A 17,951-nucleotide genomic window follows, 5' to 3' on the forward strand; every position below is an offset into this window, starting at 1 on the left:
AATTGGGCGACTTTGCACATCTCGTCCATATAATGTCGAAGCTTTTAAAAGGACTATGAAGAAGGTATGGGCACCATCTAATGATCTGGTCATTAGGGTGATTAGCCCTAATTTGTACGCTTTCCAATTTTTCCATTGGAAAGATAAAGAGAAGATTATGAAGGGTCGGCCATGGTGTTGGGAGAACAATTTACTCGTTTTGAATGAAATTAATGGCGATGAACAACCTGACCGTGTCGAATTAAATCGTTCCCCTTTCTGGATTAGAGTGATGAATTTACCGTTTAATTGTAGGTCGGATGCTTATGTTAAGGCCTTAACTGCTAACCTAGGCGAATTCTTGGAGGTGGAGGAAGATTCTCTAGGACTTGGCAGATTAAGGAGAATTAGATTGATGCTGGACATTGAAAAACCTTTGCGTCGATACCAATGGGTGAAAGACAGAAAAGGCGAAGAAGTCCGGATTGAATTTAAATATGAGAGGCTGCCATATTTTTGCTTCGCTTGTGGCGTTATTGGCCACTCTGAGAAAGACTGCACCTCGGTGTCAGAAGAGGAGAGATTGAAAAGGATGGGTTGGGGTCTGTTCTTGCGTGCCTCACCAAGGAAAGGGATCCAGAAACAAATTGATGAATTTAATCAAATTGCTAGCTGTAGAAAGCAACTCTTTGTTACCAAGGATAAAGACAAAGATACGACTGTTCTGAAAGTGTCTTGTTCATCTGGTGGGAGTGTAAGCTCACTAGTAGAGGGAGATGGAATTGATGGGTAGGGAAGTAGTGTTACTACTTATGCTACAGAGAAGGAAGCAGGGGAGAATCAATTAGCTTTAATTGTTGGAGAAAAGGTGGGCCAGGGGAAGGTGGTGGGGTCCGAGGAAGTAGTGGTAGAGGAAGCTGGGGAAGTAGGTAAGGGCAGCGAATTACCTCCTGCTTTTATATTTGGTGGGGATAGTAAGAAGGGTGGGGGGAAGAGTTGGAAGAGGATCTAAAGGACTGCAGGGGATGGGGTGATGGAAGTTGATGAGGGGGGAGATAAACTTGCTTTTAAGGCTCAGAAAAGAGGTTGTGGTGAGGAGGTGGAGGTGAACACAGAAGGTAGTGAAGGGGAGAGGAAACGAAGAAAGAGTAGTTCCCAATTCCCAGCTCCATCTGTTTTATTGACGGAGGTTGGCCAGTTCCAACCCCGTCGTTTGCAATGAGTCTTCTATGTTGGAACTGTCGGGGTGTGGGCAACCCTTGGACAGTTCAAAGGCTCCGTAAATGGAGTAGAGCAGTAAGCCCGGATTTAGTTTTCATTTCGGAAACTAAAATTGGTAAGGAAGCAGTAGAGAGTATAAAAGGGAGAATTGGCTATACGAATGCTTTTGGAGTGGCTTGTAGAGGAAAATCAGGGGGTCTATGTCTATTTTGGAGTGAGGAGGAAATTAATTTCGCTCTTGTTTCTTTCTCACAAAACCACATTTGTGGGGATGTGATGAAAGGTGGTGATCGATGGCGCTTTGTGGGAATGTATGGGTGGCCGGAATCGGGGAACAAATATCAAACATGGAAGTTAATACAACATCTATGTGATGAGGCTAGTGACCCGATTGTGTTTGGTGGCGATTTTAATGAAATATTGTCTTTTAATGAGATTGAAGGGGGTGCAAGTCGTGAAAGGAGAGAAATAGGAGGCTTTAGAGAGGCTCTTGATTCTTGTGAGCTTAGAGACCTTGGCTTTAAAGGCCAATGGTGGACATGGGAGAGGGGGAGAAAGGTTCGCACAAGAGTAAGAGAAAGATTAGATCGGTTTGTTGCTTCTTCATCTTGGATGCACATTTACCCACGAGCCTCAGTTGAACACTTGTTGAAATTCTGCTCGGACCACGCCCCTATTGTCTTGAAATTAACTCCGAAAGCTAAAAAGAGGCAAAAGCGAACCAAGAGCTTCAAGTTTGAAACTGCTTGGCTTTTTGATAACACTTGCGAAACTGTTGTGAGGGAAGCGTGGCACTCTGATGAGGAGTATGATGTGCTGGGTAAACTTGGTGCAACCAGTGTACGACTGGCGGGGTGGAGTAAAGATAAGTTTGACGCCTTAGGGAAGCAGATTGAAGAGGCCGAATTTGCTCTAAAACTGGTGCAGCAAGAAAGGATTACGGAGGAGTCTTGTGATAGGAGTGCTCACCTTGAGCAAACTCTTGATGATTTACATAGGAAGTATGAAGCATATTGGTTTCTCCGTTCTCAAGTTCTTGAAGTGCGGGATAGTGACAAGAACACTAGCTATTACCACCACAAGGCTTCTCATAGAAGGGAAAAAAAAAACACCATCGAAGGGTTGTATGATGATGAAGGAGTGTGATGGGAGGATGACGACTGCTTGGAAGGCATTGTGAGTGGGTTCTATTCGAATCTTTTTACCTCGTCAAACCCTTCAAGTGCGAAATGCCAAGAGGTTCTACAACATGTGTCGGCTTGTATTAAGGCAGAAAATAAGAGGAGTTGCTCTGTCCCTATACGAAAGATGAGGTTTTTGTCGCTCTTCAGCAAATGCACCCTTGTAAAGCCCCCGGCCCGGATGGTATGCATGCTATTTTTTATCAAAGATTTTGGCATATTGTAGGTGATGACGTTTTTAATTTTGTTCGCAATATTTTGTGTGGTGTCTCTTCTCTAAATAATGTTAAGCATACTAATGTTGCTCTTATCCCGAAAGTAAAATCTCATACAAGTATGTCTGACTTCCGGGCGATAAGCCTGTGTAATGTGTTGTATAAGCTGGTTTCAAAAGCCCTTGTTCTTTGATTAAAATCTATTCTGCCTGATGTGGTCTCTGAAAATCAAAGTGCTTTTGTTCCGGGGCGATTGATTACGGACAATGCTCTCATTGCCTTAGAATTATTTCATACGATGAAGAACCGAAATCGGAGTAAAAGGGTACTATTGCTTTGAAACTTTACATGAGTAAGGCCTACGATAGAGTAGAATGAGGCTTTCTTAGGAAACTTCTCCTCACTATGGGTTTTGATGGAAGATGGGTGAATTTGGTCATGCATTGTGTGTCTTCGGTCTCATATTCTTTCATTATTAATGGGAGAGTATGTGTGTAGACACCCATTTGTGTCTCCCCAAAACCAAACCCAGTGATGAGTGCCTTTCACGTCGAATCATAATCGAATGAAGCGAAAGTGTGGAAAGTCTAGTGTTGCGGAAAGTTTTAAGTTTCTTTTCTCTTCTCTCTGTTTTTGAAAACTTATTTTAAGAAAACAGCTAATACAGTTTGGTTGGTCCATGATATGGGTCCAATAGTAGTGTAGTTGGATGGGGCTTGCAAAGACCTTTCCAACGATATATTATAAGCCCAATTCCGATGAATATTGAGGAAGTTATGGCCAATTTACCAAACTGGGCCCGGTTTGAGCTTTATGTACGGCCCAATGATCTAGGGGAGGGCCTAATATGATTTATCATTCCTAATGCAATAGGAATGGTTTTAGTCTTCTAGAATCTTCTAGAAGGTTCTTTTCATTCCTAATTCAATTAGCATTGATAAATTGACTTTTGACTTTTCAGAGTTTTAATCAAAATCAAATAGCATTTTCGAGGAAATTATATGATTTTATCCTCCAGTACGGCAAACTTATCTGATTTTCGAAAACGCGTTAAAATTAGGCTTGGCGCCTGACCCCGGGCTTTGGCGCCTGGCGCCTGGCGCAGTGGCGCTAGTGTTGGTGCCTGGCGCCAGCTAGCCAGGGTTTGCGCCAACTCTGTTTTTTGTGCGTCAGACTCTGTTTTATTTATTTTATCTTTTTGGCTGATTTTCTCTATAAATAACGTATTAAAAACTCCGTTTTGAATCATCTACATTCACCAATTCTCCTCATTCACCAATTCTCACGATCATTCACCTACAATCAGTTTTCTAATTCTTTTATCTCTCTCTCATTCCTTAATTCTTTCTTTCTTTTAATTCTAAACTTTGTTTTTTACATACAAAATTCCGCATTCACAAGATCTAGGAACACCTAGCCATATTCGAAGTTGCCTTTGCCCTAGACGTGAAAGGTTTAATTTCTGAGGGTTTGGTTCCAAATCTCTATTTCAATTATTTAATTTAATTGTTTTGATTATTATTTTCCTTGAAGTTACTAACGTGTGTATTTTGTTATTAGAAAGAGGTACGAGGCATCAAAGTAAGTGCTTTAATGGTTTTAATTGATGTTATGATGTAGAAATCATGTTTATATTGTTATTATGATATTCCTAGTATCATGTCTAGGGTAACTTTAATATTAAATATGATTGCTATGATGCTTCCTATGTTCTTCCTAATATTTATGATTGTTAGTATCATGTTAGGGTTAAAGATTTGATTTTTATTGCTTAGTGACACGCTAGGGTTTGTTATTAATCTTGTTAGTATCATGCCTAGGATCTTGCTATTATTATGCTTTAACATGATTTATGATTATTGTTTTGATTATGATTATAATTTTATAATTATTGTGATTATGATTAACATGATTATTATTATGGTTAATATGATTGTTATTATGATGATTATTTCATTGTTATAATTTTATGATCATGATTATATTTATTATTATGTTGCTTGATTTATTATTTATTGCTTGATCACACCTTTTATGCATGTTTAAAGGGAGTTGGTATTTGTAATCACGATTAATAAGATAATTAATAATCTTGTTAGGTTTAATATGATTATAATTCAAGTGATCGCCAATAATAGTTTGTTTGTGCATTAAATTCAACCAACATAGATAAACAGGTTTAGGGTTAATCCTATTGATTGCATGTTAGTCAAAAAGCGCACATGAATACGATCAGAATAAAGTAGAGGCCTATTATTAGGGCAGATTCAATCTCTTTTAGGTTGGATTTGTACCTTCATCCCCGAACCCTTATTTGATTCAAGACCTTATGGAGTTGACGATCTCATGGATCGTTAAGGGGTGTAACCTTCACCCTGTGAATGGTTTACAAGTTCCTAAAACTTGTTGGCGGCTCTTTTGCTCTATCTTCTTCCATTTTGGACGCCACTGTACTTTAGTGTATGATCACAGTGGGGTTCAAGCTAGGGGTTAACGCTTGAAATTTATTCCCTACTGTTTTTGGCGACTCCACCGGGGAGGATTTCTATTTTAATTTCTGAATTTTTTTCGGCAATGATTTAGAATGAGTGGATGAGACTCGAAACGTTCTAAGTATTTCATGTGCGTAATTTTGATTAAAAGTATTGTCATATGCATAAAAAAGATCTCATTGGAAAGACCATCCGTAATGAGTTAAAAACATAGGATTTTACACGTAGGAAATTTGAGAAATATATTTCACAACTAGGACTGAAATAACACCGCGCGAAACTGGAAAATTTTATCGAGCACAGAAAGCTGCTGAGGCATGTGGGAAGTAGCGTCAGGGGCCAGAGCTTGGCGCCAGCATTTTAGTCGTAGCGCCAGACGCTAATATTGGCGCCAGGCGCTACAGTTTAAAGCTGGCGCCAGTCTCTGATTGCTGGCGCCAATTTCCCCCAATACCGAGCCAGAAATTTGCGTTCTAATTTCGACCGATTTTTCGTATTGTTTGCTCGATCCTACTTCTTGATTGAATTTTTTCTCATTTTTCTGAAACCCATATGTGTTCTACATATGGACATAACCCTCTGGGAATTCATGCTCCATCTACCCGATTGAACGCTCCGTGCAACAAAGGGTACATCCGAGATGTTGAATTCACCAAACCATGGAAGCGAGTTTTTTCTAAAACTCGCGGTGTCCCATCCACTCGCGCCAACCCTTCACGGTTAGGCTTCCGACCTGCTATATTGGAGAAAGAGTTCTGAGGGGGTGGGGATGGACGTATCAGCGTCCGCCCGAGAAGAAGAAGAAGGAGGTCCTTCACAGAGTAGCAACTCGCCCCCATCCATGACCGAGCTGGTATATTGGGGGAACCTCAACCTCGGAGTTCGCCCAGACGTTCCCCCCGTAGTAGAAGCGCCTTGGGTTCTTTGGCGCTCCTCGAATGAGGAAGTTACTTCCACGGCCGAGCAGTGATGCCCGTGGAAGCGGTCGTAGGAGTGGTAGAAGGGGTCTCTAAGTTAGCATTATTTGGGTCATAAGGAGGCCTAGGGTTCACCAAACTTCCGTCTGGATTTCTGACCGCATGACGATCGTACGTTTGCATCGTCCGTGCCATGTTCGACTGCAGGGACAGAGAAGAATGGGTGGATGTGAGTTGGTACGCACTAGAAATGGACCCATTCCATGAAGGAGACAACTCGTCTCCGTACACTCTAGACTCCTCAGTCCCAGGAAAACGGCCGGCCTCATGAGGAGAAACGGACGAAGCCGAGTGTTAAGCCAGATTTTAAATGAACAAAGAAATAAAAATGCAAGGAAAAGAAAACAGGCGGCCTACCTCTGTACGTGTTGAAAACTTGGAAGCCTTGAAGGTTGATCGGAAAACTCAACAAAAGTGCCCGGAAAGCTCAAACGCACGGCGGAGCTCTCGAAGATTCAAAGAAAAATTCACTTTCTCTCTCTAGAAGCTCTGACTTCTCTCTAGAAAATGTAAAGTTCCAAAGTGCAAAAATGAAGTCAAACCCCTTGTATATATAGGCAAAATTTATGGGGATAAGACAGTAAATTCATCTTTCCCGCCTAACAAAGCTGAACGGTTATAATTTGAAAATAAGACCTAGAATTTGGAGGGATAAGGAGCAACTCCGTTAAATTAGGCGGAAAAGAAGATGACCTAATAAACGGCGCGTCCAAAGGAAAGTTGGTAGAGCTAAAGCTCCCACCGCAATGGCAAGACAGGCGCATCTCCCAAAAGCGAGACGGCCTACCTTCGTCCGCGCTATTTGTATAGATAGGCGTTCACTCTAAAATCGTTAGGCGGACAGAAAACTGACAAGACCCTAATACACTTGTTCGCACCAAGGCTATTTGAGGTTAGAGGAGTCGGCTTGTAAGCGTACGAGCCACCCCCTCTTAGGGGCAAATGTTGAGGGTAAAAATACCGCGCATACGTGGACCAATCCCATAGTAACACGTGGCCCAGTTATAGGGTGACACGTGTCACCACGGGAAGATGCCACGCAATTCAGAGCCCTTAAGGTCTCGGGCCAATCTCATAGCGACACGTGGCCCAGTCAGAGGGTGACACGTGTCGCCATGAGAAGATGCCACGTGTTTAGGGCATGGGTTCCCTCTTTAAATCAGCATGCCAGAAAGCCCTAACAACGTCAGGGCCCAAATCCCGAGAGATATCAATGAAAGCCGCAAAACGGCGCCCCCAGAGTAGCACGTGGCATTCACTGATTGCGCAGCCAATCACGCCACGCAAATCTAGGGTACAAACCCTAGAAAAGGGGCACGAGTCCCACCCCTATAAATACCCCAATCATTTATGATGGGAGGGGTGGATTCAGACATTTACAAACAACAGAGCATTAAATAGCTCCAACTTCTCTCTACTTTCTCTCTCTACCCTTTTCCGTTCTGATCACTGACTTGATCGTCGGAGGAGAATATTCCGTTGATCGAAATATTCGTTGTTTTGCAGGTTGGACCGTCTCGTGGCCAGAAGAACGTGACCAGTATTCCAGGAAATCCAAAAAACCCCCGAAACAACAATGAAGTTGTATCTTTACTCAATTATGAATTTTTATAATAATGATTGATATGCTCGGATTGTTTTATCATATCTATCAAGGATTCTTCTAGAGTTATAGAGGTAGTATACAGGAAAAAAAATGATGTGATTGAATTAAACGTAATTGTGTAAAGGAGAAACAAAAAAAAAAGATAAGGACTAAAATATAAATTATGTAAAATTTATTTAATTTAATTTGCTATTAAATTTTTTTAATATTAATATTGATATTTAAAGTGACGTGGACCAATCAAAACGAATGGGACATGGAATGGAACATATGAGTGGGATAGAGGATTCGGACTCATTGCTAATGGTGTAAATAAATTGTGTAAGAAATGTCTATAATTGTTTCTTGTTGTTATAAAAGCATTATAGGTCTAACTAATGGTGTAAGTATTGCAAAAAGATATAAATAAACTCTATTGTCTTTAATTTTAAACATTAAACAATAATGTAATGTTGGATCACGTGTTCAGTATATTTAATTGTCGATTTTATTATTATTATTATTATTATTATTATTATTATATTTCAGGGTTGATATGAAAATATAGCCTTTGCAAAGAGAAGAGTGTCATGTAACACGAACTTAAGGCCTGTTCTCATACGATTATTTTCAGTTCAGTTCAGCTTTAATAGATTCAGTTCAGTTCAGCACATTTCAGTCAATAAGAACAAGCCTTATAATGAAACACCTTTTTGTATACTAAAAATATAGAATAGATAATTCCATATGTAACTATATAAGTATGGTGCGTGATTAGTCACGTTAAAAAAAGTGGAGATTGAGCCAAGAAAAAATAAATTAACTTTTAGAGAATCAATAGAACAAAATAAAAAAATATGGATATGGACTTGGTCAAGCAAAGTCTAAATGCCGAAATGGTACTATAATATTTGATGGTCAATATTGAATCTAATAAAACAAGTAGAATTATGATGCATTTGTAACACTTACCGTGCTTTGTGATAATCCACTACTTCTTCATAAATTTTGTGAAGCAAATAATCTAAACTTGAACAAAAATAGGAATTTGAGCCAAAAATTCACACTACTTGCACACTTGTTGCAATATTTAGTATATTACTATATTTGTTAATTACTTGCATTTTCGCTTTAAAAGCTTCACTAATCCGAAATAAAATAAAATTAAACTTTAACATAAATCTCTAGCTCTTAATCTCAACAAAAGAAAATTACAAAAAAAGATTAAAAAAAAAAAAATCTCTCTTACTTAAAAAAAAAAAGGTTCAATGAGTTTAGTAGCGTTGGTATCAATACTAGTTGTTAGCTTGCAACTAAATTGGGTTAATGGGGCACCAAAAGTGCCTTGTTTCTTCATATTTGGAGACTCACTATCAGATAGTGGCAATAACAATAACCTTATAACAACGGCCAAGTGCAATTTTCCACCCTATGGAATAGATTTTCCTAACGGCCCTACCGGAAGATTTACTAATGGAAGGACAACCGTTGATCTTATTGGTTCGTTTTATTTGGTCACATTTTTTTTTTAAATATTATTTCAAATTTTGCTAGATCAACGGATATATTACATTAACATATTAATATATAAATTTTTCTTACAAGATCATATCTGATAATACGAAAAAACTTGAATAACAATGAAATAATGCTAATGTTTAATGGCAATAATTTAGACATTTTGATCCTTAATATGATCATTAGTCATTACTAGTTATTGTAATAAAATTTATGTGTACAGGTGATCATCTTGGTTTACCGCACTATATCAAACCCTTTGCAAGTATACCAGAGGATGAAATTATGGATGGTGTTAACTATGCATCTGGTTCTTCGGGTATTCTCGATGAAACGGGTTTTCAAGTGGTAATTTTAGTAATTTTGTACATGTTTATCATAGATTTATTTTTACTACGAGTATTTTTTACTTGTATATGACTAACTGATGGCATTATGAATATGTTAGGGGGATCGAGTTTGTATGAATAAACAGGTGAATAATCACAGAGAAGTAGTATCAAAGATTAAAAATAAACTAGGCTCTAAAAATGCTGGTATTCACCTCAACAAATGCCTATACTCCATCTATGTTGGAAGCAACGACTGGATGTTTAACTATTTTATGCGACCAACTGTTATGGCCACACACATGATTCCCGGTGTCTATGCTGATGAACTCATTAAAGAATTAACCGGTCAAATCAATGTAAGTCTTGCCTCTTATACGTGCTTAAACTTTTTTTATACGAATTAAATTGTCACATTAATAGTGAAATAACGTACAGTAACAACAAAATTCAAACAAAGACACATTTTTGTTTTTCTTACATTGTTCTCAATACACGTTTTTATTCATATTTTAGTTATTTTGTTTCAAAAGCTCATTTTGAAATGAATTTAACAGCATCTCACTAGCTATTGTATATTTCTATTGAGTATAAATACAAAATTTGATCAAAGTCTTAAGAAAAAGGCGTTATATTTTTACCTGTAATTTTAAGAAAAAGGCATTATATTTTTACTTGTAATTTTAATTTTGGCATATTTTGTTACTAATTTTCTCTTTTCTTTTTATGGTATGACCTCTTGAAGACTATTATTAGCCTGGGAGCAAGGAAGATCATATTATTTGGGCTCTCACCACTTGGTTGTCTTCCAATACTAAATTTAGTTCAGACTTGTTCAGGATTCATCAATGGTGTATTGAAGGATTATAATCACAAGTTGAAATCGCTAGTTTATAATTATAACAGCAAACACCCAGGAGTCAAATTGGTGTTCATAAACAGTATGGATATCATCTCTGCAAATAATCTTGAAAATCTTGGTAATTCCACATTTCATGTCACTCATTTTCTTCTTTATATATAATTTTCGCAAAACTTTTAGAATTACTCATAACTATGTATATGTTCATCATCTTTAGTTAAATTAACGATGAACATAGTTAAGAGCCTAACAAACGTAACAGTTAGACTACTAACAAAGGGCGAAATATAAACATTTAGAATGCACATCAAAGGTGTATGCTACATTTCACCAGTTGCTAGCTGCCTAAACTGTCTAAGACTACGGTCTTGTTTACTTCAACTTATTACAAAATATCGACAAACATAATTTCAAAAGTTGAACAGAGCAACGCCTAACTAATTTATGATTTTGTTTGCAGTTAGAGTGGGATTGAAAAATACAAATCAACCATGTTGTGGAGTGGCAGCAGAATGTATCCCATTTAGTCCACCATGTAGCGATCGAAAAGCACGAGCATATTGGGATCAAGAACATCCTACCGAGGCTGCTAACAAGATTTTGGCTTCAAGAGCCTACAAAGCCAAAATGTCCACGGACACTTATCCTATGGACATAAGCGCTTTAGCGGCTCACCACTAAAACCAGTGCATTCAACTACAAAATACAAAAACAAACAGATACGGAATACAAAGAGCTAACATTTGATGTGGTTGCGCTTGTCATTTTCGACAGGGCTCGTGCACGGTGCACAAGCTTCTCAAATAACTTCAATTTTTTTTCTTCAAATTTAGCCATTTAGGTGAGTCGTGAAGAAAAATAAGAGCCATGGCACAATTGGTTAGTCCAATTAGTCCCATGACGCGATTTAAACGTTTTAAATTGCACAAACAATCTCCCATTTGTGAGTTAACAAACAATTGAAAACTTGTAATCACACATTTGCAAAATATAATGGAAATACAGCAGCTTTGATCAATTTTTTGGATACTATTGGCATTAATAGACTTGTTTTTTTTTTTTTTTTATTGACTGACTAATTTTGTATTATTTTTTGTACCAATATTACATTACCCAAAAAAATAATCCAAAATAAAGATTCATCTATAGTTCATCCTAAGAGACTTAGAAATGGCTCCATGACTAAAATAGCCCTCAACATGGATGGCTTTCCTCTTTCTGATATTCGATTCGGGGGCGAAAGTATAGATAGGCAGGGGAATTAACAGAGGAATAGATCTTGAATAAAGTGGTGATTTGAAGAGATGGGTGATATCTTGAAGAGGCCTTCTAGCAGATATTCTGCGGCATTTGAGACACTTGCTTTGAAATTGAAAAACTGTGTTTGTGACTTGCTTTGATGAAGTGAAAGGTGGGATGTTCTCCTTGTTAGCCTGCATTGAACTTACCATTTTACTTTTATGAGGAATGGAGGAAGATGATTGACCCCAAAGAGACAAGACCTCGAAGACCGGCTTTTCGAGCCGGCTGGATGATAATGTGACAAGCAACACAAGTTTTGATTGAGAGAGATTTTAGGGGTGTTGAGTGAATGAAATATGAGTTGAAGAAAATGAGCTATATAGGAGAAAAAGGAGGGAAATATGAAACTTTTTTTTTTTGGGGTGTATTTTTATTCAAATTATGTTTGAGTTTTGAGTTTGGAGGGAGAAAAATATGTGAAAAATATGTGAGTTTTAAGGGAATAGCGCAAAGTTGAAATTACACCTGAAAATTTTGCAACCAAAAAACGCATCTATAAAATTCAATTTTAGGTATCACCCTTTTTGTATTATTATTTGATGTGCTTGTACGGAGCACTTCTTACTCCCTTAGGCTAGGGATATTCAAAAATATCAGATCTGTTTTGTTCAAAATTCCGATGATTCGACTTGAAATTTTGGATATTTAATTCGGTTATACAATTTCAAATAATTTGAATTAGAAATTCAAAAAAAAAAAAAAATCGGGCTTTTGGATCAGATACAAATTGGAATTTTTTCAAATATTTTAGCAACCCGTTTATACGATCTGAAATTTTGGATTGAATTTGGATTGCAATTCGTTACATAAAATGTCTTTCACCGACCCTCTTATAAGAAGGATGGTTATTTAACAATTTAAGTCAATTATCATCTATCCTATAATATGAAAATAAATGTATACTTCTTCTGTTTTTTAATACTTGCAATACTTTTTTTAAATGAAAATGTCACAATACTTGCAACACACTATAAATAAAAAGTTATTTTAGGAAAAAACTATATTATTTCTCTTATTTAAAGCACATGACCCACTAAATTACACTCTTAACAACCACTCATCCCATTTTAAAGTGTGTGAACCCCACATTTATTAAATATCGTGAAAAAGTGTGTTGCATCTATAAATATATAATTGCAAATCACAAGGTCTTAAATAATAATAATAATAATAATAATAATAATAATAATAATAATAATCCCAAATATGTACGTTATCACAAAGAATCATTTTATTAGGAAGTCTAGCAACTAAAAAAACTCCCTTGAAAGAGAGGGCTCTCTCCTCGAAAGAAAGTCGTTCCTTCGCCTTGAGCGATTTCCCTCCGTCACGACAGTGTTTGCCTCGGTGATGGCCGACGAGTTGGCACAGAAGTGTGCGATTCTCCGGATTGATAAAGATGAAGGTGGTCTGATTGATTTAGGGGAGGTGGAGTGCGAAGAATCGAATGAAAACATTGACCTACTGCTAATTGGGCGACTTTGCACATCTCGTCCATATAATGTCGAAGCTTTTAAAAGGACTATGAAGAAGGTATGGGCACCATCTAATGATCTGGTCATTAGGGTGATTAGCCCTAATTTGTACGCTTTCCAATTTTTCCATTGGAAAGATAAAGAGAAGATTATGAAGGGTCGGCCATGGTGTTGGGAGAACAATTTACTCGTTTTGAATGAAATTAATGGCGATGAACAACCTGACCGTGTCGAATTAAATCGTTCCCCTTTCTGGATTAGAGTGATGAATTTACCGTTTAATTGTAGGTCGGATGCTTATGTTAAGGCCTTAACTGCTAACCTAGGCGAATTCTTGGAGGTGGAGGAAGATTCTCTAGGACTTGGCAGATTAAGGAGAATTAGATTGATGCTGGACATTGAAAAACCTTTGCGTCGATACCAATGGGTGAAAGACAGAAAAGGCGAAGAAGTCCGGATTGAATTTAAATATGAGAGGCTGCCATATTTTTGCTTCGCTTGTGGCGTTATTGGCCACTCTGAGAAAGACTGCACCTCGGTGTCAGAAGAGGAGAGATTGAAAAGGATGGGTTGGGGTCTGTTCTTGCGTGCCTCACCAAGGAAAGGGATCCAGAAACAAATTGATGAATTTAATCAAATTGCTAGCTGTAGAAAGCAACTCTTTGTTACCAAGGATAAAGACAAAGATACGACTGTTCTGAAAGTGTCTTGTTCATCTGGTGGGAGTGTAAGCTCACTAGTAGAGGGAGATGGAATTGATGGGTAGGGAAGTAGTGTTACTACTTATGCTACAGAGAAGGAAGCAGGGGAGAATCAATTAGCTTTAATTGTTGGAGAAAAGGTGGGCCAGGGGAAGGTGGTGGGGTCCGAGGAAGTAGTGGTAGAGGAAGCTGGGGAAGTAGGTAAGGGCAGCGAATTACCTCCTGCTTTTATATTTGGTGGGGATAGTAAGAAGGGTGGGGGAAGAGTTGGAAGAGGATCTAAAGGACTGCAGGGGATGGGGTGATGGAAGTTGATGAGGGGGGAGATAAACTTGCTTTTAAGGCTCAGAAAAGAGGTTGTGGTGAGGAGGTGGAGGTGAACACAGAAGGTAGTGAAGGGGAGAGGAAACGAAGAAAGAGTAGTTCCCAATTCCCAGCTCCATCTGTTTTATTGACGGAGGTTGGCCAGTTCCAACCCCGTCGTTTGCAATGAGTCTTCTATGTTGGAACTGTCGGGGTGTGGGCAACCCTTGGACAGTTCAAAGGCTCCGTAAATGGAGTAGAGCAGTAAGCCCGGATTTAGTTTTCATTTCGGAAACTAAAATTGGTAAGGAAGCAGTAGAGAGTATAAAAGGGAGAATTGGCTATACGAATGCTTTTGGAGTGGCTTGTAGAGGAAAATCAGGGGGTCTATGTCTATTTTGGAGTGAGGAGGAAATTAATTTCGCTCTTGTTTCTTTCTCACAAAACCACATTTGTGGGGATGTGATGAAAGGTGGTGATCGATGGCGCTTTGTGGGAATGTATGGGTGGCCGGAATCGGGGAACAAATATCAAACATGGAAGTTAATACAACATCTATGTGATGAGGCTAGTGACCCGATTGTGTTTGGTGGCGATTTTAATGAAATATTGTCTTTTAATGAGATTGAAGGGGGTGCAAGTCGTGAAAGGAGAGAAATAGGAGGCTTTAGAGAGGCTCTTGATTCTTGTGAGCTTAGAGACCTTGGCTTTAAAGGCCAATGGTGGACATGGGAGAGGGGGAGAAAGGTTCGCACAAGAGTAAGAGAAAGATTAGATCGGTTTGTTGCTTCTTCATCTTGGATGCACATTTACCCACGAGCCTCAGTTGAACACTTGTTGAAATTCTGCTCGGACCACGCCCCTATTGTCTTGAAATTAACTCCGAAAGCTAAAAAGAGGCAAAAGCGAACCAAGAGCTTCAAGTTTGAAACTGCTTGGCTTTTTGATAACACTTGCGAAACTGTTGTGAGGGAAGCGTGGCACTCTGATGAGGAGTATGATGTGCTGGGTAAACTTGGTGCAACCAGTGTACGACTGGCGGGGTGGAGTAAAGATAAGTTTGACGCCTTAGGGAAGCAGATTGAAGAGGCCGAATTTGCTCTAAAACTGGTGCAGCAAGAAAGGATTACGGAGGAGTCTTGTGATAGGAGTGCTCACCTTGAGCAAACTCTTGATGATTTACATAGGAAGTATGAAGCATATTGGTTTCTCCGTTCTCAAGTTCTTGAAGTGCGGGATAGTGACAAGAACACTAGCTATTACCACCACAAGGCTTCTCATAGAAGGGAAAAAAAAACACCATCGAAGGGTTGTATGATGATGAAGGAGTGTGATGGGAGGATGACGACTGCTTGGAAGGCATTGTGAGTGGGTTCTATTCGAATCTTTTTACCTCGTCAAACCCTTCAAGTGCGAAATGCCAAGAGGTTCTACAACATGTGTCGGCTTGTATTAAGGCAGAAAATAAGAGGAGTTGCTCTGTCCCTATACGAAAGATGAGGTTTTTGCCGCTCTTCAGCAAATGCACCCTTGTAAAGCCCCCGGCCCGGATGGTATGCATGCTATTTTTTATCAAAGATTTTGGCATATTGTAGGTGATGACGTTTTTAATTTTGTTCGCAATATTTTGTGTGGTGTCTCTTCTCTAAATAATGTTAAGCATACTAATGTTGCTCTTATCCCGAAAGTAAAATCTCATACAAGTATGTCTGACTTCCGGGCGATAAGCCTGTGTAATGTGTTGTATAAGCTGGTTTCAAAAGCCCTTGTTCTTTGATTAAAATCTATTCTGCCTGATGTGGTCTCTGAAAATCAAAGTGCTTTTGTTCCGGGGCGATTGATTACGGACAATGCTCTCATTGCCTTAGAATTATTTCATACGATGAAGAACCGAAATCGGAGTAAAAGGGTACTATTGCTTTGAAACTTTACATGAGTAAGGCCTACGATAGAGTAGAATGAGGCTTTCTTAGGAAACTTCTCCTCACTATGGGTTTTGATGGAAGATGGGTGAATTTGGTCATGCATTGTGTGTCTTCGGTCTCATATTCTTTCATTATTAATGGGAGAGTATGTGTGTAGACACCCATTTGTGTCTCCCCAAAACCAAACCCAGTGATGAGTGCCTTTCACGTCGAATCATAATCGAATGAAGCGAAAGTGTGGAAAGTCTAGTGTTGCGGAAAGTTTTAAGTTTCTTTTCTCTTCTCTCTGTTTTTGAAAACTTATTTTAAGAAAACAGCTAATACAGTTTGGTTGGTCCATGATATGGGTCCAATATTAGTGTAGTTGGATGGGGCTTGCAAAGACCTTTCCAACGATATATTATAAGCCCAATTCCGATGAATATTGAGGAAGTTATGGCCAATTTACCAAACTGGGCCCGGTTTGAGCTTTATGTACGGCCCAATGATCTAGGGGAGGGCCTAATATGATTTATCATTCCTAATGCAATAGGAATGGTTTTAGTCTTCTAGAATCTTCTAGAAGGTTCTTTTCATTCCTAATTCAATTAGCATTGATAAATTGACTTTTGACTTTTCAGAGTTTTAATCAAAATCAAATAGCATTTTCGAGGAAATTATATGATTTTATCCTCCAGTACGGCAAACTTATCTGATTTTCGAAAACGCGTTAAAATTAGGCTTGGCGCCTGACCCCGGGCTTTGGCGCCTGGCGCCTGGCGCAGTGGCGCTAGTGTTGGTGCCTGGCGCCAGCTAGCCAGGGTTTGCGCCAACTCTGTTTTTTGTGCGTCAGACTCTGTTTTATTTATTTTATCTTTTTGGCTGATTTTCTCTATAAATAACGTATTAAAAACTCCGTTTTGAATCATCTACATTCACCAATTCTCCTCATTCACCAATTCTCACGATCATTCACCTACAATCAGTTTTCTAATTCTTTTATCTCTCTCTCATTCCTTAATTCTTTCTTTCTTTTAATTCTAAACTTTGTTTTTTACATACAAAATTCCGCATTCACAAGATCTAGGAACACCTAGCCATATTCGAAGTTGCCTTTGCCCTAGACGTGAAAGGTTTAATTTCTGAGGGTTTGGTTCCAAATCTCTATTTCAATTATTTAATTTAATTGTTTTGATTATTATTTTCCTTGAAGTTACTAACGTGTGTATTTTGTTATTAGAAAGAGGTACGAGGCATCAAAGTAAGTGCTTTAATGGTTTTAATTGATGTTATGATGTAGAAATCATGTTTATATTGTTATTATGATATTCCTAGTATCATGTCTAGGGTAACTTTAATATTAAATATGATTGCTATGATGCTTCCTATGTTCTTCCTAATATTTATGATTGTTAGTATCATGTTAGGGTTAAAGATTTGATTTTTATTGCTTAGTGACACGCTAGGGTTTGTTATTAATCTTGTTAGTATCATGCCTAGGATCTTGCTATTATTATGCTTTAACATGATTTATGATTATTGTTTTGATTATGATTATAATTTTATAATTATTGTGATTATGATTAACATGATTATTATTATGGTTAATATGATTGTTATTATGATGATTATTTCATTGTTATAATTTTATGATCATGATTATATTTATTATTATGTTGCTTGATTTATTATTTATTGCTTGATCACACCTTTTATGCATGTTTAAAGGGAGTTGGTATTTGTAATCACGATTAATAAGATAATTAATAATCTTGTTAGGTTTAATATGATTATAATTCAAGTGATCGCCAATAATAGTTTGTTTGTGCATTAAATTCAACCAACATAGATAAACAGGTTTAGGGTTAATCCTATTGATTGCATGTTAGTCAAAAAGCGCACATGAA

The 17,951-nt window shown here is 38.1% G+C and overlaps 3 protein-coding genes across 3 annotated transcripts; all 3 read left to right on the forward strand.

The window, feature by feature from the left end:
• Positions 1 to 1,197: 1,197 nt before the first annotated feature.
• LOC110708878 lies at positions 1,198 to 2,346 on the forward strand. Its single transcript, XM_021887101.1, has one exon. The coding sequence runs from the start codon at positions 1,198 to 1,200 to the stop codon at positions 2,344 to 2,346; it is 1,149 nt and encodes a 382-aa protein (XP_021742793.1).
• A 5,959-nt stretch (positions 2,347 to 8,305) lies between these two features.
• On the forward strand, positions 8,306 to 12,605 carry LOC110708455 (GDSL esterase/lipase At1g29670-like). Its single transcript, XM_021886583.1, has 5 exons — positions 8,306 to 9,150; positions 9,392 to 9,516; positions 9,617 to 9,856; positions 10,243 to 10,477; positions 10,820 to 12,605. Exons 1-5 carry the CDS (start codon positions 8,919 to 8,921, stop codon positions 11,038 to 11,040), a joined length of 1,053 nt encoding a protein of 350 aa, XP_021742275.1. The 5' UTR covers positions 8,306 to 8,918; the 3' UTR covers positions 11,041 to 12,605.
• Positions 12,606 to 14,326: 1,721 nt separating this feature from the next.
• On the forward strand, positions 14,327 to 15,508 carry LOC110708879. Its single transcript, XM_021887102.1, has one exon. It carries the CDS (start codon positions 14,327 to 14,329, stop codon positions 15,506 to 15,508), a length of 1,182 nt encoding a protein of 393 aa, XP_021742794.1.
• The last annotated feature ends 2,443 nt before the right edge of the window (positions 15,509 to 17,951 follow it).

Source organism: Chenopodium quinoa, unplaced genomic scaffold, assembly GCF_001683475.1.
Source record: "Chenopodium quinoa cultivar QQ74 unplaced genomic scaffold, ASM168347v1, whole genome shotgun sequence".
NCBI lineage: Eukaryota > Viridiplantae > Streptophyta > Magnoliopsida > Caryophyllales > Amaranthaceae > Chenopodium > Chenopodium quinoa.